This window comes from Apteryx mantelli, chromosome 3, assembly GCF_036417845.1.
Source record: "Apteryx mantelli isolate bAptMan1 chromosome 3, bAptMan1.hap1, whole genome shotgun sequence".
NCBI lineage: Eukaryota > Metazoa > Chordata > Aves > Apterygiformes > Apterygidae > Apteryx > Apteryx mantelli.
The window spans coordinates 54,052,835-54,079,148 of NC_089980.1; the positions used below are offsets into that span (position 1 = coordinate 54,052,835).

At 38.6% G+C, this 26,314-nt stretch overlaps 1 protein-coding gene across 2 annotated transcripts in view; it reads left to right on the top strand.

Annotated features, from left to right (window-relative positions):
• KIF25 (kinesin family member 25) overlaps window positions 1-25,399 on the top strand; it is a 47,901-nt gene extending 22,502 nt beyond the window's left edge. For both annotated transcript variants that reach the window (XM_067293382.1, XM_067293383.1), the window contains 8 exons: window positions 1,636-1,703; window positions 6,429-6,503; window positions 10,981-11,130; window positions 12,498-12,674; window positions 17,215-17,366; window positions 19,962-20,159; window positions 22,830-22,985; window positions 24,276-25,399. In XM_067293382.1, the coding sequence (XP_067149483.1) occupies window positions 1,636-1,703; window positions 6,429-6,503; window positions 10,981-11,130; window positions 12,498-12,674; window positions 17,215-17,366; window positions 19,962-20,159; window positions 22,830-22,985; window positions 24,276-24,433 (1,134 nt within the window). In that variant the 3' untranslated portion in view covers window positions 24,434-25,399. The remainder of the gene's footprint in view (window positions 1-1,635; window positions 1,704-6,428; window positions 6,504-10,980; window positions 11,131-12,497; window positions 12,675-17,214; window positions 17,367-19,961; window positions 20,160-22,829; window positions 22,986-24,275) is intronic.
• The last annotated feature ends 915 nt before the right edge of the window (window positions 25,400-26,314 follow it).

Genomic DNA, 26,314 nt, shown 5'->3' on the forward strand with positions numbered 1-26,314 from the left:
TATCAGGGCAGACTGAATATTTATGAAGCATCCGCTTGTCATTTCCCAAAACTCATATTGCCCTAAAAGAACTCAGACCAGCAGTAGTCTGTGTCTCTGGAGCAAAAAAAAACATTATTCAGTATTGTGTGATACCGGTGTCAGGATTTCATAGACACTATTGATGGGGAAACCTGATGAGCTTCTGTAGACCAGCAGCTATGGTGGATGTGTTAGGCCGTACTGAGCTCTTAAGAAAGGAAGGACATTACAAATGCTCACATGAAGACTTTGCCTATTAACAATTCTTCTGTTTCTGTTATGCAGACAGAATTTTTTCTGTCCCATTTCTCACCTTGGGAAAAGCTGGTCTGCAAATAAATTTGATAACTGAATCAGAAAGGCATTTCCTAAGTCTACATCATTTTCCTTGCCTTTTTTTTTTGGAGCCTGTTGGTTACTGATCTATTGTAATTGCTGAGTCAGGCCTTCTTGTAGCAGTGTTGTACTCACATCTGTACTGGTGCTAAATTAGCCTGTTTGCTGGGACAGATACAGTTCATTCTGTGTTGCCATCATTAGATTGGTAATGATACACTGGCCTTCTCCAAAGAGGAAAAATACTTGTAAATATAAAACAAGAAATTTAAGTGACTTTTTTAATTAGCCATCTGCATGCTGGACATACTGTTATGCAATCATTATTTGTTCAGTTCTTTGTTACTTTATTCAGTGGCAATACTAGTTTGAACAGCATTAGTTTAACACTGCAAGCTATTTGTCTAAAGCATGATAGAAATTTCTTCAACACTTCCATCAAAATGTAATGTAATTGCAGGTTAGTAAGCTAGGAAACCTCCTTGAATTAGATGAGGTATTTTATGTGCTAATGAGCTTCCACTTGAAGTGTTGTAAACCCTCTCATTTTTTTCTTTACTTTTCTCTGCAATTAAACAACATATGCCATGAGGAGTAAAAGGGCGCAGGAGTTGCTAGTTAAGACACATGAAAGTGCTGTGATTATGCTCTAGTAATACTTTAAAGAGCTGCTGACATATTCGACAGGCTTACAAAACTGCTACATAGTCCATCTGGAAAGACCTCATCAAAGAACTCATCAAATTCTAGCAATTGTGCCACTGCTGTTCTTTCTCATAGTTGTGGACTAGCATGATATTCTATGAAATATGCATCTTCTGTTCAATTGTAGGCACAAATATATATATTTAAGCAATCTGAAATGACACCCTGAAAACTGGCCTTATAATAAAAAAGGGCTCCATTTGCCATTTTACTACCTGTGGTGGCAATTAGATATGTTGGTTTTACTTGCCTGTGGCTTTCTAGGCACGTAAGAAGTTTAGGTGATGGTTTGGATCTTTCTCCTGAACTTAAGTGCCCATATTTTGTGCTTATTGCTCTTTAATCATCTAAATGCATTTTGAGATCCTTTTTCCTGATCTGGCTAGTTCACTGCAGTATGCAGGCTCTAAAACCTCAAGTGCTGGTGACTGTTGGAGCAGGATTTTGCACTTCACGATCTCTCTAATTCCTTAATTACTGCTGTAACCTGGAACATTAGAAGTGATAAATATATATTTCATTTTTATTTCTGTGCTTATGATGTTAACTGTAAGTATTTTGTTTTCCTCTTAGGAAACTGTCCTTGTAAAGTGTAACCGACCTGGTCACGCATCAATAAACAAGACTTTTCAGTTTGAGAGGTGGGTGGTCCTGTGTAGCAGTTTGGATTGCTGGAAGATTTGTATAGTAAAAGCCAATTTTTTCATATGCATTGGGTAGAAGATGATCATATTTTTTTATTTATGTAGTATTCACATTCTTTCTAGGACAGAATAATGCACTTAAGGATACAGATGATACACTTCGTCCTCATTCTCAGTGAAGACCACCAATATGCTTAAGTTTGAAACCTATGCAGAAACTTATTTGACCCTCTTCACAATAATGTCTTAGTAGCTGTCATGATCCTTGCAGCATGCTGTGAGATAGTAAAATATGTTATCCACATTTTAAAGGTGAGGAATTGAGGTGGATTATATGACTTCAGCATCAGATATACAGCATGACTGAGCCAGAAACTGAACTGAGGACTTCTAAGACCTGGTGTTCAGTCATGCTACTCATAGTTTAGAGTTAAATTGGACTGAAAATAGAGAGCTGGGTAGAGTAGTGGCATGTAAATTAGCGGTCCTCTGAGGGAAAGGTTGTAGTGTGAACATTTTCCTAATTAGACACTAGAGAACCCACATAGGTGTGAGGAGTTTTGAATGCACCAGCTGCAATAAAGGTTTTAATTGTTTTTTGTGCCTTACAAGACACCAGAGAATCAACCCATAAGACAGAAAACTGCAGGGAGTCAGGCTGAAAGGTGCTTTGTGTTCTTTAAAAATGGAGCTGACTTGAATATCTGAAAACAGGAATGAAGAATTAAACTAATACAGATGAGATCTCTGTAAACCAAGAAATACAAAATTTTGCCTCATGCCTTTCTTCTAATGCAAACTTTGCTTTACTGAGCTATGTGTGTACATTATAGTGACTCATACAGTAGCTCTCTACCCTGGATTATGCTTCACCCTCTGGAAACAGAACACATGAGGACAATCTCATGCTTCCTTGCTGAAAGCAAAACTTGTATTTAAAGTCAAATATATCCAGCATGAATTATCTATCCTGGTTTAAACTTAAGTTCTGAGCCTGTTCCACCCAAACTGCTGTAGGTTTGCTAAACATTGCCCGTTATTCACCCTTTGCTTGAGGCATCCTTCTAAGATGTTGCCCTTTTCTGCTCATCCAGACTGAGGACTGGAGCCTGGCCACCAAAGGACTGAAAAGCCCTAAGATGATGCAAATCTTTGGGAAGCTTTACTGACCCTATAGGTTATAGGACTCCTTTGATACAAGGCATATATATGTGATCTCTCAAGGTATGTGGTCACCTTGCATGTCTGCTAAGCTACTTGGAGTAATTCCTTTCACCCTCTAGCTATACCCAACACAGCAATAGCAGCTGAAGTGAATGCAGATTAAAGCTGGAATTCAAATCTGTAGAGCAACACAGTTAATGGTATTGACACAGGACTCCAGAGGTGCTGTGACTCTGGACATGTGGTGTAGATCCTGATAATCAGGAAAAAGGTTAAAAAAATGTAAATCCCTCAAAGAATGCAGTTCTTGGGAAATGTTTTTTCATTGTCCCAGCACAGCTCTTTTTTATAAACAGAAGAGCATATGGTTCTTATGAACTCAGAAATGTTTATTTTTTTAGCAATGTTTTATGGAACTAATAAATGTCAAAATATTTGATTTCAGCTCAGGAAGAAAATTCCAGCTTTCAGCATGTTATGCTTTTATAATTTTACTGGTGAATCAGTTAGCAAAATAAAAAAGAAGCTCAGAATTTTCAAGGTGAAATTAACATTAATCACTAGGCAGGGACAAATCTGTTACCATTCTGGTAAAAATAAAGGGATTTACAGAAACAGATTTTCTGGATTTGTTGCATCTTCCATGCTCTCAGATAGCTACTTAAGTATATGTCTACGCTTCAGCTAGCACTGTGATTATAGTGTAGCAAAGACTAGTTCAAGCCAACTTTAAACTACTTTCTTTTGGGTACTGGTAGCATTTGAACCACAACAGCTCAGTAGTGGCAGTTAAATCCCTACAGGAAGTTGGGTAAATATTTGGAGTAGTTACTGTAACATGGAGCCCAAAGCCTTTTCTCTAAACTGCTACCAATACCTGACACAGTTAGCTATGTCTGTAGTACTTTGCAGTGTAAACATAAGACTACCAAAACTGGTTGACTCTAGCTGCAGTTGTTGCAATGTCTGCTTTACTCGACTGCAAAACCCACCAACACCAAGTGAACACAGTATGAGTGTTCACATCTCATTATTAACAACTAAGTTAATTTTTTAAAGTAGTAGCTTTGAGGGAGATGTTTTGACATGTTAAGAAAAACATCATTTCACAATAAATAGAGTTAGAGCCCTAGTTGTTTAAAATTCAGGACTTGGTGCTAATGAATATTTCATTGCTTGCAGATGATAAATGAAGCAGAGAAAAATGTTTGGAAGTGCTTTTGCTTTCTAATATTGACCTTGAAAATTTGATGCACAAAGCATACTGAAGAGTATGCATGTATGCATGCAAAGCAAAGATGGAGCATTGCTATTCAGTGACTGTGTCCTCCCAATAAGAATTGTGCCACAACTCTGCATATTTATGGGTTTCTCAGTTTAGTATGACAGCATGTGAGTGGAATGACATGACAAGCAGTATTTGTCCATCAAGCCAGACAAGTACTCATTTCCTGATTAAAGAGAGTACGTTTTCATACAACTTATAATTAGACTGTGGACCTCATTGCCACAGGATGTTACTCCAGGCCAAAAAATCAGCAAGACACAAAAAGAAACTGGATGTTAATGCTAATAGTATTTGTTGAAACAGAAGTTCAACTCTTTCAGCTTTGAGGCCAGTTTACAACTATTAAGGATTAGGACGAGACACTCACAGAGACAAATTATTCTGTCTCCAGCTACCATGTTATTTCTTGCTCGTACCTTTGACCACTTGCAGAAACAGAATGCTGAACTAAGTAGATTGGGTCTAATTCTGTATCTGTGTATCAGTGGTCCCTCTGTGCAGTCTTATTTTTTGAGAAGTTAATTCGAAATCTACATTTGTGCAGTCTACAAACCTTAATGGCCAGATCCTGGTCAAATATACAAAGAGGCTTGAATAAATGCTAAAGAGCACACTATGTCCTTCATTCAAAAATATTTTTAGTATTATGTATACAAGATGTAGAATAGTGCTAAGTGAAGCTATATGCTATATACATAGGGAAGTTACTATGTTCTGTAATGTTTGCTGCTACTGAAATTCCTGTTTCTAATTTGCCATTCTGTTGTAACCTATATAAAACATGCATCACTCATTGGAAAACAGGGATAAACAAAAAAAGAATCACAACAGAAGGATATCCAAAAAGGAAGCTTTTTCCAAAGAAAAAAACATCCAAACCTCAAATTCTACAGTGTGGCTAATGATTTTCATGTTTTAGATTTAATACATCTTGTATAAACAGTACTTGTTGCAGGCTGTAATCTCAGGGAGGTTACTTTTTTGGCATGCTAGAGAAGAGATGAGTGAATTAGGATGTCCATGTTTTATGATCAGAATTTCCTCCCTTTGATGATTTCTTATTTTCATGTCTTGATTTTGTGTTGTACAAATGTTATATCTCAAAGGATTAGGGGAAAAATTTCTTTGAAGGGCCCTGTGTAACCTTGCTGGATTTTTTTCTTGAATTTGAAAAAATGCATGTAGTTGTTTTGACCCAAGAATTATATTGTCATTGATCTTTTCTAAGAGGTGGAATAACTCATTAATTTAATTGTCATTCGTTCTGGTAAAAAATTAGTCTGAAATCCACATCACAACATAAAAGAAAGCCATCTGAAAAAGCCATCTGTTCCCTCTGGTGAGAAATATTCATCTCAGAATAGATAGTTTATCAGGGGTGGGGATGAAAATACCTTAAACTGATGCTGCCCATGAAGACAGTGCATCATTAAACATGACCTCAGGGGCCTTTAGATTTCTACTGTGACAGACTCCTCTGAGACAAGTCCTGAGGCAAGTTTGCAGCCTCTGTACCTCTTTTCCCAAACCCTTCCTGCATCTCAAGAGGAAGCACAACCTGACCACTCCCTTCCTTAGAGCCTGACACAAAGGAGACACAGGCAGCAGGATATTTCGCAGTCAGCTGGTAGGTGGAAGAAAGTAACATGGGTCAGTACTGCCTAAAAAAAGACAGTGTCTGCCAGAGAGGCAGACAAAAGGATTAGGATGAGATCAGACAGCCACAAGTGTACATCCATGGATCACTCTCTCCAGTACAGACAACAGCCGCTCCCCCCAAAAAGCAGGGGAGAACTAGGAATGCTGATTTCCAGTCCCCTGGAATACATCACAAAAAGCAACCAGACCACTTCTTTAGTGGATCCTGGCTTCTCTCCTGCTCCAAGATTGCTCTCTTCTGTAATATACTGGAGGCACTTCAGACTTTCCTATGCAACCTTTGAGGCTTGGCCATGCCCCATGTTTTTTCCCTCTAGCCACCTGAACAAAGTGGTAACTCCCATGGCAGCTCAGCTCTTCCTCATTACCTTTTAATTTCCTGGCATAGGAAGTCTGGTTTAGAGCAGCAGTAAGTAGTTTCTATCTGCCAGCTTCATGTTGGCAAGCTAAATAAGTCTTTTAAAACACAATCTGTAATTGTTGCTGTCATAGAAATGTTAGTGGGTCACAAGTTTGTGTCACTGGCCTACATTTTCTATATTTTATGTTCTTGTATTGTAGCAACATATTTATATTTTTTCTTCAATTAACCATTGCATTTTGATCCTCAGAGTTTACAATGCTTCTGAGTCTCAAGACACAGTGTTTGCAGATGTGGCCCCTTTGCTAACTTCTCTTCTGGATGGGTAAGTTAAAAAGTGGGAACAGGAAAGCTAAGGGACAACTGTCTACTGAAATCCATCAATTAAAAAAAAATTACTTAAGCATTAGCTGTTAACTGCCTCACAGGTCAAGTTTTGTAACTTTTCAGTTTCATTTTCCTGTTTTCTTCCTACTCAACACTGAGTGAAAGTTGTTTCCCCATATAAACAGTGAACACAACTGTTTATAAAATTTAGCAGAGTGGACAAATTTTTGGGGAAAAAAAGTAGGTCAGCAGTTTTTCTCTGGTCTCTTTCCATTATAGCAAACATGAGCATTGCTTCTAATGGAGATGATACTATTTTTTTTGTTTCCTATGTTTTGGTAGGTTATGTTTTAGAACTGTTTTTCAATTGCAAACACAGTATGATACATCTTTTCCAACAGTGTATTCTTATATAAAAGGCCTGCTAGGGCCATTTTCTCATCATCTGTTCTGTTCCTGTGTACAGCACATGCCATAGGAGGTCATACAACCAATTCCTGATTGAACCAGAATTGAGCATCCTCAATCTCAGTTCTTAAGAATCCTTCAGATACTAGCATTAAAACAGAATTCTGCTTTGAATAAGAAACTAATCAGTAATAAGCACTAACAAATGTGTTTAATTACTTTTAGCCACTGAAGTTCTTGAAGTGTGATTTTCATTTACACTATGGCCAAGTTAAGCTGCTCTCACAAATAAGCCTTGAAGTGGTTGTTATAATCATTCAGACGTGAATTTAGATTTATTTAATAGTTCCTTTCTGCTCTTTTGTCACCCTGATTCAACTGAACTATAGATATTTGTCGTAGACCTGATTACAGCCTCTTTCCTTCCAGATTGGCATAGTTGAACAGTGGCAACCCTTGTTCCTGGCAGTCTGCACACTGAAGTTTACAAGTCTCCTTTTCTGTCTGATAGTTAAAAGCAGCCTAGAAGAGGCATATCAGGATATTGTGAATATTGAGAAATCCCAAACATCCTGTTACACATGCCACAGAGGGGCCCCAAGGGCTAGCTGGGCTAAAGGAAGCCCTATATGGCCCATAGGGTGCTATTCCAGTTCTCCAAGGATAAGTTACCACAGTTTCCATAGCTGAGCAACCTGGGGACCCCTAGGTTGGAGGAGTTTGGAGGGGTCCTTAGAAAAACTGGTTTTGCTCTATACTTTCCTGTTGCAATGAACGTAAGTTTGCTTTGGCTCAGTATGTTGCCAATGTTTCTTCAAACCTATCTGATCTGTACCTCTATCTACTGTATTTCCCACTTTCCAATTTGCGCATTGAGAGAATCCTGTCCTGAAAGCTGGGATTTTTATATTCATTTAGGAAATGTTCTGTTATTGAAAACAAAAGAGCTGTCTTGTTTTTCCAGGAGTGCCATTTAAACAGAACCAGATTTTCAGGGAAGGAAAGACTGTGCGTAAGAGCCATGTTTCTGAGGAGCCTTCCCTTTGTAAATGTGAAACAGACAAGACTTGGTCTGAACCTTGAACCTTTGTGCCCCTCCTGACTGTTTTGATCTGGGTTCCAAAATGGTCTGTACCAACCTTAAGTAGAAAGGAGTGTTCAGCTGACTGTTCAACTCTTTTTCTTTATTTTTCTTTTTCTTTTTAATGAATTGTTTCATTTTTCAGTATAAATATACAGGAGGAAAAGATTGTTCCATATGCAAAACAGACAAAATTCTGCAGCCTTCAAAGTTTACAGTTAGCAGTACAGGACCAGCAAGGGACTGAGATAACACTTCCTTTCTTTACAAGATTGAAGAATAAACTTAATTTATTTATTTATTTTAAGGAAGAATAAATTCCTCCTTCTTTGATTTCTTTTGATAGTGTTCCCAACCCAGTGATAACTTTGCTGGAGTGAACAGCCACATTTTTTTCAGGAGAGGAGTGCTATAAAAGTATTGGTATTCTAATTTGACAATAAGAACTTTTGAAAACAGTAATATAACTAATGAAACACAGTGAAGAAGGAGAAATGTCTGGGTTGATAGAAAAGAAATGTCTCATAGCTGAATCCTAATCAGAAATGTTCAGATTAAAAGCCTGAGGATACAAATGGGTTTCATGCTCTATTTAAAACCCTTATGTTGGAACCAGAGCATCAATAAAGTAAACTGAATAAATATAATTTGATCTGTTGCTGCTGCCCATCCTTTTGCTGAATCATCCAACAGTTCATTCTTTCCTGTGCTTAGTTAGATCTAATACTGCTCTGGGTAGTTTTAGCTCACTTGGGTTTATTGAAATACTGTTTTGGCTTTGGCAGAGGGGATATCACTGGCTTAATTCCTGATATGTGTCTTTATCATCAAAATTACAAGCACCTGTGAACTTCAGCTTTTAATCATATCATCTGTATCTTGTCAGAACTATTTTTGCCATGATGCTTGCTTTCTAACAAGTGAAGAAAATTTAAATAGTAACCGTACTATTTGAAAGTTTGAAAGATTTCTGAAAAAATTCCATTCTGTTTTACCTAAGGAAAACTACTAGTTGCAAACTTTTGGCTCCTTTTTTGGTTCAAAAGATATCACTCTTATCTTGAAGAGGAACTGGAAGTCTCCAGAAGCTATGACTTCTCAGGCTTTGGGGATGAAATTTTGAAAACTGCTTGTTGTTGGCCTAGCTGAAAACTATGAAAATTACTCAGAGCTTTCCACTGACATAAATGAAAGTAGATTGATGACAACAGGGAATACCTAGAGAAATCCCACATTTCAGATTTGCAGCTCCAATTTCTAGAACCTTTCATTTTGCTGTAGTACTCTCTCCTTTAATTTCAGTTGCAGTTGCCTCCTTTACTCCATCAAATCTATGACTAGACTTCTAGTTATACTCTTTGCATCCTGACTTGGGGACCTTATCGTAGGTTCACTGACTGCAACTTTGACTTTACATCACTAGAAAGGGTGCCCAGATATTTGCCATATTGCTTATCAGCCCCCACTTCTTTCTAGTAAGAGAAACCTTTCTTAATAATCCTCCAAAATTATTGCTTCTAGGCATATTTAGTATTCAAAAAGCCCTGCAAATGTATTTCTTTGCAGTGGCAATTTCAGTATTTGATGACCTAAAGTCAAAAATTTGAAACAACTGGATGAGGGGTGTTCACTGAAATTTGCTGGTATGTGCTTGAAACAACATTTTTGATATGCGGGAAAGCATCAGATCACCAAAAGCAGCTATTCAGGTCCCTCCACAGAGGAGGTATAGCTTATGCAGTGAAATTCCACTCCCTGGCAGAATAGGAGCAAGCCCATTCTTGCAACTCTTTAATTGCGCTGAAATTTCAGCACACCACAAAGCACTCCTAGTGCATGGAGATTCTGCTAAAGCTGGGACTCTGGACAAACAAGATAGACCAGTGAAGGAGCAGTCTTGGCAGTGTAACTGCATATTTCCTAAGAGTCTTTGCTGGCATGGTTCTGTGGTCAAAACCAATGCACCAGCAGGTGCCTGCAGTATAGACAGAGGTGAGTGGGGACTAATTTGCAACTGCACGTTACAGCCTTGGTCCTCAATACAAAATAGTACTGTGACTGGATGCATTTGTTTCTACCCAGCTGTTTTGCTTATGATGTTGATTTGGATCCAACTGTATTAGAAACACACTTTGTGGATAGCATTCATACAGCTAAATTCAAATGCCTGCAGCAGAGACATCCACAACAGAGCTGGCTGCTGTGGACTTATTTTTTAATATTCAGTGGAGAAAACCAGGCATTTTCAGACCTCTGTTCATTTGACGTATTTCACATGTCTACTTCGGAAGATGATAAACTGTGTTCCAGAGGTGCCTGTACCTCTGCACTGACATTGTACTCTTTCGCCTTCTACAAGTCCACATCAAATCAATTCCTCACACTTTCATTCCAGAGTAGAAATCTCCATGTGCATGCTTGTATTCAAGTAATGCATTTGGTTTTAAACTTGTGTCTCTTATTATTAGGGCTCTCTTATCTTTTGCAGTGACTGTGGGCTGTGGCTCATGAGCCTGCTTGAAAAGGCTGTGAGAGCTGACGAGTTTACTATTCCCAGCTGTTAAGTTATTAATGCTGTGGTTTGCAGCATAGCAGTGTAAGACAAATCAAACCCAGTGATGTTTTACTTTAAAATGCTGTACTGTAAACTGCAGTACTTCAGGAACTGATTAACAAGCAGCTCAGTAGTGCATGAACTGGAAGTGGGGCAGACAGGAGGTCTAACATCCTCAATCATTCCAAGCTAAGCATCCCGGTGTTGTCAGTTCCCTACCCTTCATTGTTGCTTAAAAAATAAAAATCTGTTGCAGAGGGGTTATGAGCAGTACTTAATTTCAGTCTGATTTTGAGATCTTCAGGAAGAAATCTGCAGTGGCAATGTATTTATTTTTAGTCTTGGTTTGTGTTCCCAAATTGTTTGGGATTTAATCTGCCACTTAACAAATGCATTTGGTAATGGTAAAATGAAGGCACTTTTGATTTTCAGGTACAATGTGTGTATCATGGCTTACGGGCAGACTGGAAGTGGGAAGACATATACAATGTTGGGACCACAATTAGAGGAGAACTTTGCATTCTCCACAGAAGATGAATCAGAACTTGGAATTATTCCTCGAGCTACTCAAGAAGTGTTCAGGTAACACTGACCTGATAATATTGACCTAGTAAGAGTTAAGGCTTTTGTCAGTGGCATGCATATAAAGTTTTCACATTAAACTTTATAGAAAGGATAAATAATGTTTGTAATTTATCATTACAGATTTCAATTTTACAATGATTAATAATTATAGCACCTCTGACAACCATTCCATATCTGAGATTTGATATAGACTTCTAGTCTCTATCCTATCTAGATCTAGCTAGCTAAATCTATCTAGATCTAGCTAGCTAAATCTATCTAGATCTAGCTAGCTAGATCTATCCTAGCTAAATCTAGCTAGATTTCCTAAGAAAATTAAGATTATGCAATCTTGCTCGGTATGTCTGTCCATCTGTATTCAGACCCCTAATAACTTTAGAATAAGTTTCAACCATATTTGTGGCAGTCCAAAAGATACTTACATTCTTACAAGCTTTGTGAGGATTGACAGTTGAGTAGATGAAAGGGATCCAAATTAGAACCCAGTCCCATGGAAGGATGATAATAGACTTTCTAACAATGATCTGTTCTGGGCTAGATTTCTTAGTTGAACGTAATGCATGATATGAACTGATATGCTGCTATGTTATAACAGAAGAGCCATTAGAGGCTGTTTCAGTTAAGTCTGTTTCTTTCAGAGAAGGGTAGAGGCTAAATCAACAAGAGCCAATTTTGTACTAGAATAACTGTGTCTAACTGTAAATACTTTCCTGAGTAGACAGACCCTTATTTTATGATTTTTCTGGGATTTTAGGACTACTGTTTCATGTGTTTTCTTCTTGACAGCAGTCAGCTTTTACAACCTATACTTCATGCACAATTGTGGTTAGGTCTTAACAGTAGGAGAGGGGAGTGGAATGTTACAATAATGACCAGAAATCACAGTCAGGCCACACTGCAGAAACAGGTTGTGTGGTTTAAATACAGTCAAAAGTTACTTTTTCTGGGTTCTACACTGAGGTTGTGGGCAGATAACCTCTTACAGATCTAGCTGGAACAGTTTACCATCTCTGCCTTGAGCTCTGAATGCAGTAACTCCCAGCAGGGAATTGGTATAAAAAAAACAGCTTGAGGAGTGAGGGTGGTTGGTGGAGGAAAAACAATGTAAGCTGTTACCGCTGTTTCCAAACGAAGGTCTATTTACTGCCTTACATATAATTTAAGTGTATATTCTTATTCTTTAACTCAATAGTAGTATGGGGATGAGGCCCAGCCATGACTGAGGATATTTAATAGGCACTTCTATCAGGCTGTAATTCAATTGTAATTAAAAAATAGATCCTTATTTACAGATAGCTTGCTTGGGGTTTGACTTCAGCATTTTTTATTTTTTTCATTTTTTTTTTTCTATTTTTATTCTGCAGTCTTATTTCAGAAAAGCCACCAGGAAGTTACTGGGTTGAAGTTTCTGTTGTAGAAGTATATAATAATGAAATTTTTGATCTTCTGGCCAAAGACAGTTGTGGAAGAGTATTTGGCATCAAACGTGATGTTGTCACAACCAGAGAAGGAAAGAGTGATGTTCCATTGCTTACATATGAGTAAGTGCGCAATAGGATCCTGATCATAATACAGTGTTAGTGCAATGCATAATTAAAAATCAGTTATGGATGCCAGTGAACACTTCTGAAAAATAAGTCCTTACCATATGCATATGCTCTCACTGTTTCAGTTAATGCAGGCTATTAGATTGCGGTTGGCTCCAAATATTAACATAGTCTCAGTAAAAACAATACAATTAATTTTGGTTATACTTCTGTGTTAAGCACCCTCCAGTCAGGATGCCTGAAGATAGTTATGTATTTCATTGTGACTGGATCTAGAGCATCTTGTCAGCGCTAGGAAAAGAAAGGGTAACCCAGTCACAAAGGACTTTCCCTGCAGTCTTACTGTATTATAAGAAGTCTTACAGATTATAATGGAAATGTATACACATCTTATAGATTTTTAAGAAGCTGCAGAGTGTTATTTCTCTACAATCACTGGGGGTTAAAAAAGTGCTATAGAAAGAATGACATTTTATGACATGTGGCTCTTGAAAATCCAAGTTCTTCAAATCAAAATCTAAGATTGGTCAATACCCCTTCTACTCATTCAGTTTTTAGATGCCCACCTTTCCAGTGTACATGTGTGTGGTAAGTTTGATTCTTATCTACACACATCTTGATGTTGAAGGGAGGCCTAAAGTAGTTACAGGCAACAGCTGTACCTATTTAATGCCTTCTTGTACTTCTAAGCTTTACAAAGACTTGTTAGTATACATGGGAATGGCATTACATATGTATAGTGTACAAAGCAAATACATAATACTTTCTTTTTATATCTAAAACATGTATCTTTGCTATTTTGATTATAAAAATCACATGCTCATAACAATTCATGCATTTACAAGAGCAGGTCTGTTTCAGATACTCCATTTTAGTAACAGATGTGCTGTTTATGCTGGTATTAAATAAACATTAATAAAACAGGTTAAGACAAGCAGTACTAGTGGCACTGGAGAGGTGATGCTAGCCAGTGGAATTAAACTACTGAACATTCCACTGTGAGCCTGCAGAATGTGAACAGATTTCAGAAGGGAACGTTTCTGCTGTGAACTACAGAGAGGACTGGCAACTCAGAAGAAAGTTCTGTTCCTTGGGCAAATGATGTTAATGTTTGTGAAGAGAAAGAAACATCTTGTCTACTGAAGAGCTTAGCACACTGTTATAACATCTTACATTTCCATGGGAAACATGATGTTTTTATTCACTTCCCTATCCTAATGCTTGTCACAATCTAATCTGTAGTTCTCCAGGAGGAATTGGAAGTCAGATGTGAAAAGTATTTCCCCACCTTGTGAATTAAAACAAAATGCACCCTCAGTGGAATCACACAAGCATTATAACCACAAGTTTCGGTTTGTTTATGTGGGTTTAAGTTATTGCCAGAAAGCCTTGCTAAAAATATGACAATGTACTGGAGGGTTGCGTAAATATCCTTTTATTTTACCTGGCTATATGCATTTATTAACTTGTATTTTCTAGCCATTGAACTGCTCATAGAAAAGTGGAACCCCAGAGAAACTGTAAAGTGGCTTACTTCACCAGCTGGGCTATATAACTCTCCTTTCTTTCAATGAAATAGTAATCACTGCACTACTCTAGAAGGGTTTAACGTTTTTCTTGGGGGTATGTCTTCTCTTCACACTTGAGGTTAAATATGATTTCCAGACAAATTCTGCATTCTTGTTTGCACTCTGTATGTCCCATAAGAGCCTGGAAATAATTAAAAATGACTAGAGCTTGAAATGATGAATCCTTTTGCTCTCTCTCAGTCTGTATTATGCTGCTTGGTGGGTTTCTCTCAGTCTGTGTTCTTGGATTTCCCCAGCTGTGACTATACTTTAACTTTCGGCACCTGGTTAATTTGGATAGATAGAGACTCCCTAGGCTTTATTGTCAGGGGAAAGAAAGACTCCTTCAGAGGTGACTGGGAGCAGAACCTAACCTGTCTGTGCTTATTCCTTCTTGAAAGAGCTAATCTTTTTCCTTTGACTAGAAAAGGAAGGAACTGTATGACTTAGCAGATGAAAAATGGGTGCATACAGTGTGGGTACAATAGGAGTTGAATACTTTTTTCTGCTTTGTCAGAACCTCCAAGTAATTTTTAATTACAGTATCTCAGTGACCAAGATCATTCCTGGATCATTCCTGAAAAATGTTTACCCACAAGGACGCTTTGCATAGTTAGCAGGTGACCCATCTCTTCCTAGGCTTTGAGGAGGAGAAAGGTGAGATGTGTCAGGGATCTCTGCCATAGAAACAGGAACCAGAAGCTGCAGTAAGGTTTTATTTGTTGTTCTAGTCCATAAAATGGCTGCTGTGTTTATTTCTTTAAATTTTAATGTATGGTAAAGGAACCTGGTGCCTTGAGCTAAGAACCTTCTTAAAACATTTATCTAAATCAATTGATAAATACTCAGTTCTAATGCAAATATACACAAAAATATGGACATGTATCTCAATTACAATGCAAGCTGCAAAAAAGTCCAATTCATAAGCGGGTTATATTAATAATTATACAGAAAGGTTAATAAGAAAAAGCAAACCCAAACAAAGTAAGGGAACCATGGAGTGAGGCCACCCAGCTGCCTGAAATCTAAAGTAAACAGCTGATGCTTTGAATAAAAACACATCCTCATTTGTAATAATATTTCATCTCGGAATATATTGGCCTGCTGGGTCTCATTGGTTTCTCCATATGTCCAATAAAATACAGTAGTTTCCTTCCTGTTAACGTGCACATCCTACTGAATCACAGAAACCTCAGTTTCTTTCTTCTTTTACAACTTGGTTGACTTTGGAGAACTTTCAGCATCAAATTTTTAACCTAAGCACAATGGGGCTTCTCTTTGTAGAAGCTGGTCCTTGAATGTATGGTACATACAGCATGATACAGTAGTAAAGATTATACCAAAAATCATTACCAGGAGACAGTCCCACTGAGGAGCTGCTGTGAGGATTTTGGAGCACTGGGCTGGTGATGCTGTTTACCTCCAGAGTCAGCTGCAGTTTCCTAATAGATGACCAACACTAACTGCATATCCCAAGGCTTAGCTCTGTCTGCAAACCTCAGTTACAGCACAGCAGCTGAGTGGTACTGCCCACTCACCAGTGAACAGCAGCAACAGCTTGCAGAAGCCGATTGCCTGTTGCTACATTCTAGCAAAGGCTGTTCACCTCTCAGGCTATCCAGTTCTGGCTGATCAGCTATTGGAATGCAGTTCAAAACTCAGGAAGGCAGGAACTGTCTCCTTGCACCTGAGGCAATAGTTAGATCACCCCAGTGAATTGCTTATGTGGTTGCTTCTCTCTTAAGTGTCTGTCTTACAAAGGTAAGTAGGGTTTAGCTAAGTGTATTCCCCTTCTTTAGTATATATCTTTGCTTTATTTTCAGAGTAAGTTGTTTCAGTTGGGTATATCTCTTTTTTTCTCTGACCTCTTCAAGTATGCCTGTTCTTAGCTTGTAATATGTTTGTACCCAGTGTGACTTTCACTGAAATTGGCCAAATCTAAGTCATGAAGGCTTTACCTTTTATCACATGCTTTGCAGTGATGTAGAACCAAGTCTGTAGCAGGCAGCCTGTCAGGAGAGTTATTAATGGTTCTGGTGTCTCACAAGGCATTCTGTAACCAGGCTGTGATATGCAGTCATAATAATTTATACACCCATCTAGAAACTAATGCTTGGTGGTGTGGCTTGAGTGATTATTGAACAAGGCAGTGCAGTGAAAGGAAAGGGTAAGGAACACCATTTTATTGGTAATCTTACCTTTGTTTTCAGATTGCAAGCCTGGGGAAAATGGTAGGTTTTTTTCTTTACCTAATCAGTTTATTTCACCTTCTGTATCAGGTTTTTGCCCTTCAGTTGCTCATATTGCAGTATTTCCTTCATCTGAAAAATAGAACAGATAGTATAAGATAAAATGATCTATATGAACTTATGCCTGTCTATTCTGACACTGTACTGGAATCCCTGTTTATTGAACAGCAGAACTGAACTTTTTCACAAGGATTTTGGAATTAATTCTGAATGTGAACTGTAATTTCCAAAGGCTCAGAGAAATTTCTTTTTTTTTTTTTTCCGCCCTATTTCTGTACCTCCCAAAGAGCAGGTGCTTGTTTAACATAAACTGGTCAACTCCACATCTGTAAGACCAGAGATTTCAGGAATGTCTAAGTCTATTTGTGTATTTTTTTTCAAAGTGCAGAGGTGTAGGAATTTGAATCACTCCCAGAGCTGAGGTACTCTGTCTACAGTGTTGCAAGGCTGGCAGGTCACTTCCTCAGCACTTTCAGTAATAAGTCACAGCTTTTGCCTTGAATTTTCATCTTGGACTATGTCCCACCAGAAAAAGACTATAACACAGCAGCTTGTGCAACTCAAAACTGAAAGCAGTTTAGAGATAGAGTGGGGAATAGTACAAGGAGTTAGAAGAGTGGGGAAGAGGAAATGATCAGCTCATGTCCAAGTTGCCAGCTTTCTCATGTCATTTTTACTGTGAATCAGTTACTTTCTAGTTGTTTCTTTATTTCCTAGAACTGTTGAAAATATATCTGAATTCTTGCATCTAGTAAACAAAGGCCTGCAGTTAAGAGTCAGACACCCAACACTGGTGCACGCTCATTCCTCTCGTTCTCATCTGGTAGTTACATTGACCATAACCACAATTGTCTCTGGAGATAACTTTGGTAAGTAGAATGTTACTAAAATACATCTAGAGCCATTTGTTTTTGAAACACAGTCTGCGAACTGAAAGATTTTCGTATCGTTCTTTCTTCATTTTTCCAGTGCTTAATCCATTCCCTCAGTTCTTTTCTTTTGTTGTTTAACCTTTCAAATAGCTTTTAAACACCTTACCAGTTTGATTTCTGAATGCTACTGGTTTTAGCAGATGCTTTCATAGTAACTTCTTAATTTTCTTTACACGTCTTGACTTATGGAGTTCTTAAAATTTATTTCATTAGTTGTTTCATGCCATAAAACTTGATCAGTAAGTCATCATCTGATAGACACTCAAATACAGTAATTAAATCACTTTGTATGACATATCATCTAATTATACTTGCTAAGTTTGTGGTAAAGCTAACCAATGTTGTTGGTGTTTTAGGGCGTATGCTTTAAAACATATGCCCTAATGTGTTTTAGGGCATGTGCTAATCAGCATATGCTGCTAGGGTGAGAAAGAATTGTTTTTTATCTGCTACCTTGCAATAAATCCATTAAATTCAGAGTCTCTTGAACTATTAATAATAGGTCACTGCAGGAACAGACAACATAGTTGTTTTATTTAGTATGGCAAAACCTGTATTTCTACATTATAGTTATGTCCTTTGCTTATTTTTTTCATTACCACATCAACACTTACCAGTTAATTGCTTTAGGAATAACTTTGGCTTTTGGGGGGTTTACTTTGTTTTCTTTTGCTCATGTTGTAATTAAACTCTCCTTTTTCAGTGCTGTGGTCTGTTTCCTTCATATTCTGCAGCAACAATATGGTTTTAGAAAGTGGAAAATATTTAACATTTTTTCTCTCGATTGCTATCAGAAATTAGATTGACAATATTAGCAAAACAGAACAAACACTGCCCTCATTTACCTATGCCCCTGCCAAAAGACACAGTCATTTTGCATGTTGTAGCTCTGGCATTTCAGATGTTAGCTCTGTCCAGTTCCAGATTCTTGTCAATCAGGCAGATGTTACTTTTCAAAACGCAGAGCATTTGCATCATTACCACACCAGCCATCTTGTCTAGTCCAGACTTTCCTCTGCCATTGGTAATTGCAGTCACCCTGCTACACCACATTGTCTGGCAGCAAAACTCCACAGAAATATCTAATTTATGCTGAATGCAGACTCTTAGGTTTACAGTTCATAGCACAAGGATGAAGATGAGCAATATGGGTGTGGGGTGGGGAGAAATCAACATTGCAAATGGGACCTCATTATAGAAGTGTGATAGTGCATTCTGTTTAAAAGAAAATATTCCTGACTTAAAATCTATGTGCAATTGACAAGTATCTCAACACTGGAGATCTAAGTCACTAAATAAAAAGTTATAAAGTCTAAGATGAGCTCTTCAACAAAAGCAAGAGAGGACAAGCAAGCACTTTTTCAGGTTTGATTAAGTTCTTATCGCAATTTGTTTAAGGGGAGGCAGTTACTTCGTTTCTTCGTCTCAGGCTGAAGAGGAGAGAGAACACTTATTTTTACACGTCTGGACTGAAGCCATTTATTCTGTGTAAGCTAACACAACTGCTCAGTCTACAGTGTGAACAGCTAGCTCGGGTATTAGCAGCAGCCTAGTTGGAGAGGTACAGAGCTCTACAAGCTAGTTATGTCTGCTCCCTACTCAAGTTTTGCAGCCCACCGTGAACTTTGTCCTATTGCAACTAGACTCCTTAAGACCTCAAGCCAGTTTATTGTTTCTATTACCTGTAGCAGAGCCTCTGCCTTTTATTCTTTTATGTCCTTCCTTACAACAAAGAGAGATGGACGAAAACCAGAACACTGAAGAAAAAAAGGAGAACTGCTTTGGGAAGGTCCTTTTGCATATATTCCTGCTAAGCTAATGCCAAAGCAGCTTTTCCAGAGAATTTATCTTCCTCTTCCCAGCAGAGAGTGAAAGCCAGATGCTGCTACTAAGGAAGGGGAAGGATGTGAAGCAGGCTAGTGCAGCTACAGAACAAGGGCCAGAACGAGTAGGTGACCTACCTGAACAAGTGCAAGTAATGCTAACAAGGCTAATAGCTCATCAGGCAGAGACGCAGCAGTGAGATAAGATGGCTGAAGGTAGTCTAGAGGAAATAGCAGCAAAGGACAGAATAGAAGAGGCAGGATGAACAAGTTTGGCCAGAGCAGCAGCAGATGAAAGACCAACTGCTTAGAAACAGACTTCAGAGCTTACGGCTCCTAACCATTCAAAATCCCATTTTGTTTGCAGTCGATCTAAAACATGATAAAATGCCTTTTTGAAGTCCTTAGTGGTCTCCTGTTTCTTGCTTTCCAGCTAGAAGTGTGTATATTGGGGGCATCAGATACAACACAAGCTACATCAAGTCTTGTTATCAACTGGTATGATCAATCTGATGAGCAAAATCTTAAACAGGATAGACAAGGTTTCAGACCAGGTTGTTCAGCCTGCCCATATCATTGATTCTGACTTGTATATTGCTTCTGTTAAATATTCTGAAACAGCAGACATTGTGCTCCTCCCCGTAGATGCCATCTCAATTTCCAGTGTCACTAAGAAGCTCTCCTTGTTTCTTTTTTTTTCACTAACCAGGTATTTCATGGGAAGATGAACTAACCAGTCAGAAGCTAAATAAAGAGCTTTTCTGCACCTTTCCACAGAAAATGAGAGAAAATAAATCCACCTTTTCTTCCAGAGCCTCTTCACCAGCACAATTTGAAACAACTGAAAAACCGAAGCAAATCAAAACTAGACTGCAGCTGGTGGATCTAGCTGGCAGCGAGTGTGTCGGTAAGCAAATGTGTCTGTTTCTGAAAAAAGCTGTTTGGAATGATGGGCATAGATCCTCCCAGATCTGGAGTAAAGCACTTGCCTTTAGCTCTTTACGTAGGGATATGTGTTACCCTACTTTTGCACAGGTGGTGGTTTAATCACACAGATCCTGACATAAATGAAGTTTTGGGGCCTTACTGTTCCAGTTTTACAGTGGTGCAGTTTACCTGAAAATCTGACTGCATTAGCCTGAAGTAAGCCCAGGGCAGGTACCCATATCATAGGTATATTATTTGTTCAGACTGCTTTTCTTAGGTTTGTTTTTCTACTTTGAAAATTATCATGTCTTTGTACAGGAATGTTCAAAGTGTGTAAATTATTTAAATCTTACAAATATTTGTAAAAATTGATATCACCATGTGTGGGTTTCTCTGCTTCATTGTGGAAAAATTCTTGAAGGAAGTTAGTGTTGAAAAGATAATACTGTTTTCATTGTTTCTTCAAAGTATTTTCCTCCTCCCCCTCCTCTGTGCACACAATAATTTAAAAAATTTGATTACTTCCTAAAGGACAAGCTTTCTTACCAAGAAAAGCCATGCAGCCAAATGTACCATTCCAGAAATAATGTTTTGAAAACTGAACCAGTATTATGAAAGAGTCTTTTACATTACTGCCAAGAGTTCTTGCTGCTGCTCACTGTTAAACTTTTGTTCTATAGAGAAGCATAATGTAATACATTATTTTTTCATTTGCTGTGAGTGCTGGAAACTGGTGAACATGTAACTGAGCAATAGTGTGTGTTTGTTCTCTCAGTTCAACCAGGACAAATATTTATTTGGTTTGGGGCTCAGTGGGCCAGATCCTCCAGTGAAGCCAGTAGAGCTGTGCTCACTTATATCAGTGTTAGATATGGCCCAGCACATGCAGTAGACTAACCTCTGCCATTGGCTACACTGCTGAAGATTTGAAGAAGTTAGACTTACTCTGATAAAAGTGAGGGCAGCTGTTGATTCTTTTTTTTTTTTAAAGGTGGGCAAATCTAAGTAAGCGAGCAGCAGTACATCAGGTATCACACACACTTAAAATGTACATCAGCACCTTGCCTTGTTAATGGCTGGTAATGTTCTCAAAAGCTCCACAGCCATCCTAGACCATTTATGCCATTCACAAGCTAAGTGGTCACTTCTTAGCAAACTCATTTTCGCTTTGAGAACTCACCTGAATGCTTTGTGGAAGTTCATCTGATCAGACATAGATGTTTGCTGTTTAAACGTGTACCCTTTCCCTCATTTGCAATTTTCTGCTTTAAGGTGATATCCATTGTCTTAGGAATCCCTGCTTCTCTTCACTGACTATAAAAGAAGCCTGGGGACAGCCAGCAGATACAGACCCAAGTAAAGTTAGTCTGAGATACATCCTATTTCAGATTATTATCCACCCTGTGGCAGGGTTTTCCAAACTGTTTTCCTCTGTGCCACCCTCCCAAGAGACTCTACCATTCCAGCCTCATCCTCTCCATCACAGTAACACTCCTCCAGCCCTCCCTGTCCAGCCCTCTGTGTTTTTCCTGTTATTGTGCCTTCTCCCACTTACCCTTTGAACACCTCTCTTGTTCTCCCAGTTTGGAAAATGCTGGCCTAAAGGGGAAAATAAGATCTTTAGCCTCTCCCTCTACAGCTTCTTGCTCTCTCTAGAGGTGGGAGAGAAGGCAGTTGAGGAAACTGTAGCCCATTCTGATCATTACACTAGCGTTAGCTCTGCCCAACCTGCTCATATGCTCTGGGTAATGAGATGTGATTGCAGATGCACCTGTAGCTCTTCTGCTACCCCAAAGAAGGGGTAGCATTTGAATAATGTGATGCTAAATGCTAATAGCAAGTTTCTCTCCCCCAAATGGCAGCAATAAGGACAGGAAGACTTACTCTAACTGCACACTCATCCAGACTGATCAAAGAGTTGAGCTTGCAACAGCTTTGCTAAATTGGTGCAATTTGATGTGTAGACCAAACCTTTCAGCATTAGCTACACACCACCATGCAGGCTGGATGGTAAAAGGGCATCCTTTTCCTGTATGAACAAGTACAGCGAATCATACCATAAAGAACAGTACCTTACAGAATTTGGTAAACATAAACTCCTCAAACTTATGGCCATTGTACAGCTCTGTTTCTGCAGCTTACGTCATCAGCTTCAAAACTCAGTGTTGCTCCTGTTGGTCCTAAGGGATACACACTGGGCAGTTAACTATTACAAGAAATGTTGGAACACAAGAGGTTTCTCTCCCAAAACACTGTGGACTGGTGTTTACAAAAGCAGTATTGTCTTCTCTAATCTTGTAGTGTTCCTACTTACTCAGTTCCCTATTCCTGATTGATACATACAAAGCCAAGATGCACCGTACAGCTGGAGACATCAACTTTAACATGAGATACCTCAGACCATCTGCATTCACTGAACTTCTTTAACCCTATTTCAAAAGAATAAATGTACTGAACAATGTATTGCTACTGTGGAGTAAGCAACCACTGCATTTTGCTTTTAGTATGGGTGGATTGGAAGTCATGTTTTAGAATGTGTATTTAAAAATGTTGTGTCACAAGTAGGTGATACACCAATAGAATTTTTCACACACTGTACTCAAAGTAGCTGTGCTTAGTCTTACCATTGCCTTTCTCTACACTGTATTAGGTATGTCTGGAGTAACAGGTGCAGCACTGAGAGAGACATCATTTATTAACCGCAGCTTGTCTGCTCTGGCAGATGTTCTTGGAGCAATAGCAGAACAGCGATCTCATGTACCATACCGAAACAGCAAACTTACGCATCTGCTCCAGGATGCTATAGGTGAGCAATTATTCTGATTTTTGTTTAACAATATAAAATAGACTTCTTTTCCCAACCTTTCCCCCTCTTTCATTGGGTAAAACTAAACAATGAGCTTGTGTTGACACACTTCCTTTGTATGTGGGCCTCTGTTTAAAGAATCTAGCTTTGGAGCAGTGTGAGTACACAGATCTGTGAGTACACAGTGCGAGTTCTGAACTCCTCCTGAATTTGGCCACATCTTGATGTTTCCAAGGTTCAGTTTATTAATAAACTTAGAATAATCACAGTATTGCTAATAATACAGTGTGAAGGCTAATGATTGCATTTCACTGGTGTTCCATGTTATGTACAGTTTACAAGTTAAGCTTCAATCTTAATTAGTACAGGGCACAGTCAGGTATTTGCAAATCTCTTACTGCTACAGGACACAGTATTAAGACAAAGGAGGCAGACTCCAGAATACCTGTGTGGTAGTCTGCTACAACTTCTTTGTGTGTTCAGGTCACTTTTTCTCTAGCTCTTCATCTATGCAGAAATAGCTTTATAGCAAGTAATCTCAGTAGTAATATCAGGTTTGTGTCAAGCCCATACAGTATATTAGTTTATTCTTTCCTTCAGCCACAGAACATCAGCTGCTATGTTTTTAGCTCCAGAAGTCTCCAGTTCAAGGTAGTGGCAGTGACTGAGGTAACAGCTGTTCAGACTTTCAGAAGAAGACTATTCATTTTTACTTGACTTTCTGATTTCCCCTAGTGCTGCAGTGAGTGCTGTGAAAAGGGGAAGCCAAAGCAGCAAGTCTAGGAGCTAGGCTGTATGCACACTGAGCCTGTTTTTCAATCATGCTTGGCATATGACGTGGTATACTGTTTAGGTGCAATGCTTAAAATGGCAATTTCTGTGTTCGTTTAATCACTGTAAACTTTTAATAAATCCATTTTGCTGTACCGCACACACATGAGCCATTTTGCCTTCATCCTGAATTTGCAAACATCTGACAAAGCTTAATGAGGTGTCCAGACCCATAATGTACATGCAGACTAACTGATGAAACCATAAGGGGAAAGAATTCTATATTACAAATTGTGAAATATTTATTCTGCTACTGGGGAAGCAATCATATTCTTAGATGTAGGCTTCCCTGTAAGCAGCTGTCTGTTTTCAACAGCTGTGTTCGCATATAGTCTTCTGCTTCTAAAAGCAATGGTAGCCTATGCTGGTTGCTTGTAGATCAGTACATTATCAGTTCATAACTTCCTGAAAATAATGGGTGTTTTTCAGTCTTTTTTTTTTTTTTTCCTTCACTTTTAGGAGGTGATGCTAAACTGCTGGTGATGCTGTGCATCTCTCCTGACCAGAAGTACTTAGCAGAATCAATGCAGTCTTTGGGATTTGGAACTCGTGCTCGGCAAGTTCAGAGAGGACAGGTCAAGAAAAAAAATCTCCCAGTGCTGAGTAAAGCAAAATAAAACCTAAGACTCCTGTGGATTAAAGTATTATTAATGAGTGAGTTCCTCAGACTGAAATGTATATTGTTGTCCTAAAGCCATTCTTCTAGATATCAACTGCCAGATAAAATAAACATTCCTCAATATGGCGTTAGCAAGCCATAAACCTGCTGATAATGTTCTTGCTCCAAGGATAACAAGTATTGACAACAGCTACCAACCATGATAGAATGGCACAGAAATAGATCAGGCTTTTTTTTAGGAGAGCTACTTCAAGACATGATTTTGGTGATGTGTTTCCTTTGGGCAAATAAGTAAAACTAGGTCAAGAGAACCCTGATTTAGGATGGCTCGCTTCAGAAAGGCCAGGGCTGCATTTCGTTATTTCAGTAGAAGGCAGGCATGAGTCAAACTATCATTCAATGCTTCAAAGCAGCAAATGAAAAACTCCCCTCAGCTTGAATGAAAATGAGACACGCCATCTTGGCATGTTCTTCTTTCTAACATGGGGTCATTCCTAATGCATTATCAATAGACAGGAGTGTAGAGTAGAGTATTGAATGGGGTTTGGCTTGCTGATTTTCAACATGAAATAATGGCAATAGTGAGATAGGGAAAAAGGAATTAGGCTGTATCTGTTATCCTTCTGGAATGTAGCTCAGGAAGCAAATAAGAGATTATACAGCTTTTGGAAAACATGCTCAGGTTAAATGGTTGGAGCAAATTCCAGCTCTACCAAGTTCTCTTGGAATAATGCTTTGCCTGTTTTTTGGTCCACGAGTGAGGAAAGGCACTGAACTACAGCTTCTCATGACTAATGGGACCTAACTTGTACAACTGTTTTAGTAGCAGACTTGCTTGTTGTTTTGTTTGCATTTCTGTAGTATGTAAATTAACCATATCAAAACTTTGAAGTCATGTCTGCACATTAGAGAAGGATGAATAGAAGCTTCCCAACTACCAAGTGAATAAAACATCAAAAACCCAGCTCATGATACAATGCTTGTCATCTTCAGTGGGCTTTTACCATCTTATCAATGTTGAAATCACATCATGAGGGGTTTCTGAATGAAGTTATGTGAGGAGAAGTTTCAAGTAAATTTAAGCAATGTTTAAGATAAGTGGTTCTGAGATACATAGTTGGATTCTAGTAACATCTGATGGGTTTTATGCACTGGTTTATTGTTCAGCAGAGGCCTCAGGATTGACTCTGAATTTTTGCCTCCAGCAATCACTCTGCCTCCAGACCAGGGGAGAGGTCACTGGTAGGTCACTGCAAGAAGGCTTAAATTGCAGTTGCCTGCCCAAAAGGCTGGAGTTTATAGTACTCCAAGTCACTTAACCTTCACAAGCATAAATATTTATCCAGAGATTATATAGCATACTACTATTGGAATTTCACCCTTGAATATATAACAGCTGCTGTGTTGCTCTGGTGTTCAGAACATTAGCATGGCAACTAGAAAGTTGTGATAATACTTGTTTTTCTATATAATGTTGCAAAGGTAAAAATGCTTTAACTTTACCTGATACCAGCTGTAACAGAAGGGCAGAAAAATCTGGACACTGAAGCTGAATGGTCACTAAGGCAATCTCACATACCAAGTGTTAGATGGAGGAATGTTAGCCTATTAACTGAAACGCAGGAGTAGACAGCTTCAAGCTTGCCATAGTCTCATGACAGGCTACTAAATCACCCAGGATTAGAGCTCTAAAAGGGGTTAAGTGACAAGAGAGGGCTAGCTGATTCCACCAGTGTCTTTAAGTTCCTCAAATATTTCTGAGGATTTGGCACTTTCTGAAGTGGTACATACACATGTAACTTGTCATGAACTGTGCTTTCTTTCCTGAAACTACTCTTCAAAACTTGGCATTTATTTACAATCCATGTGGTAGGGAGAA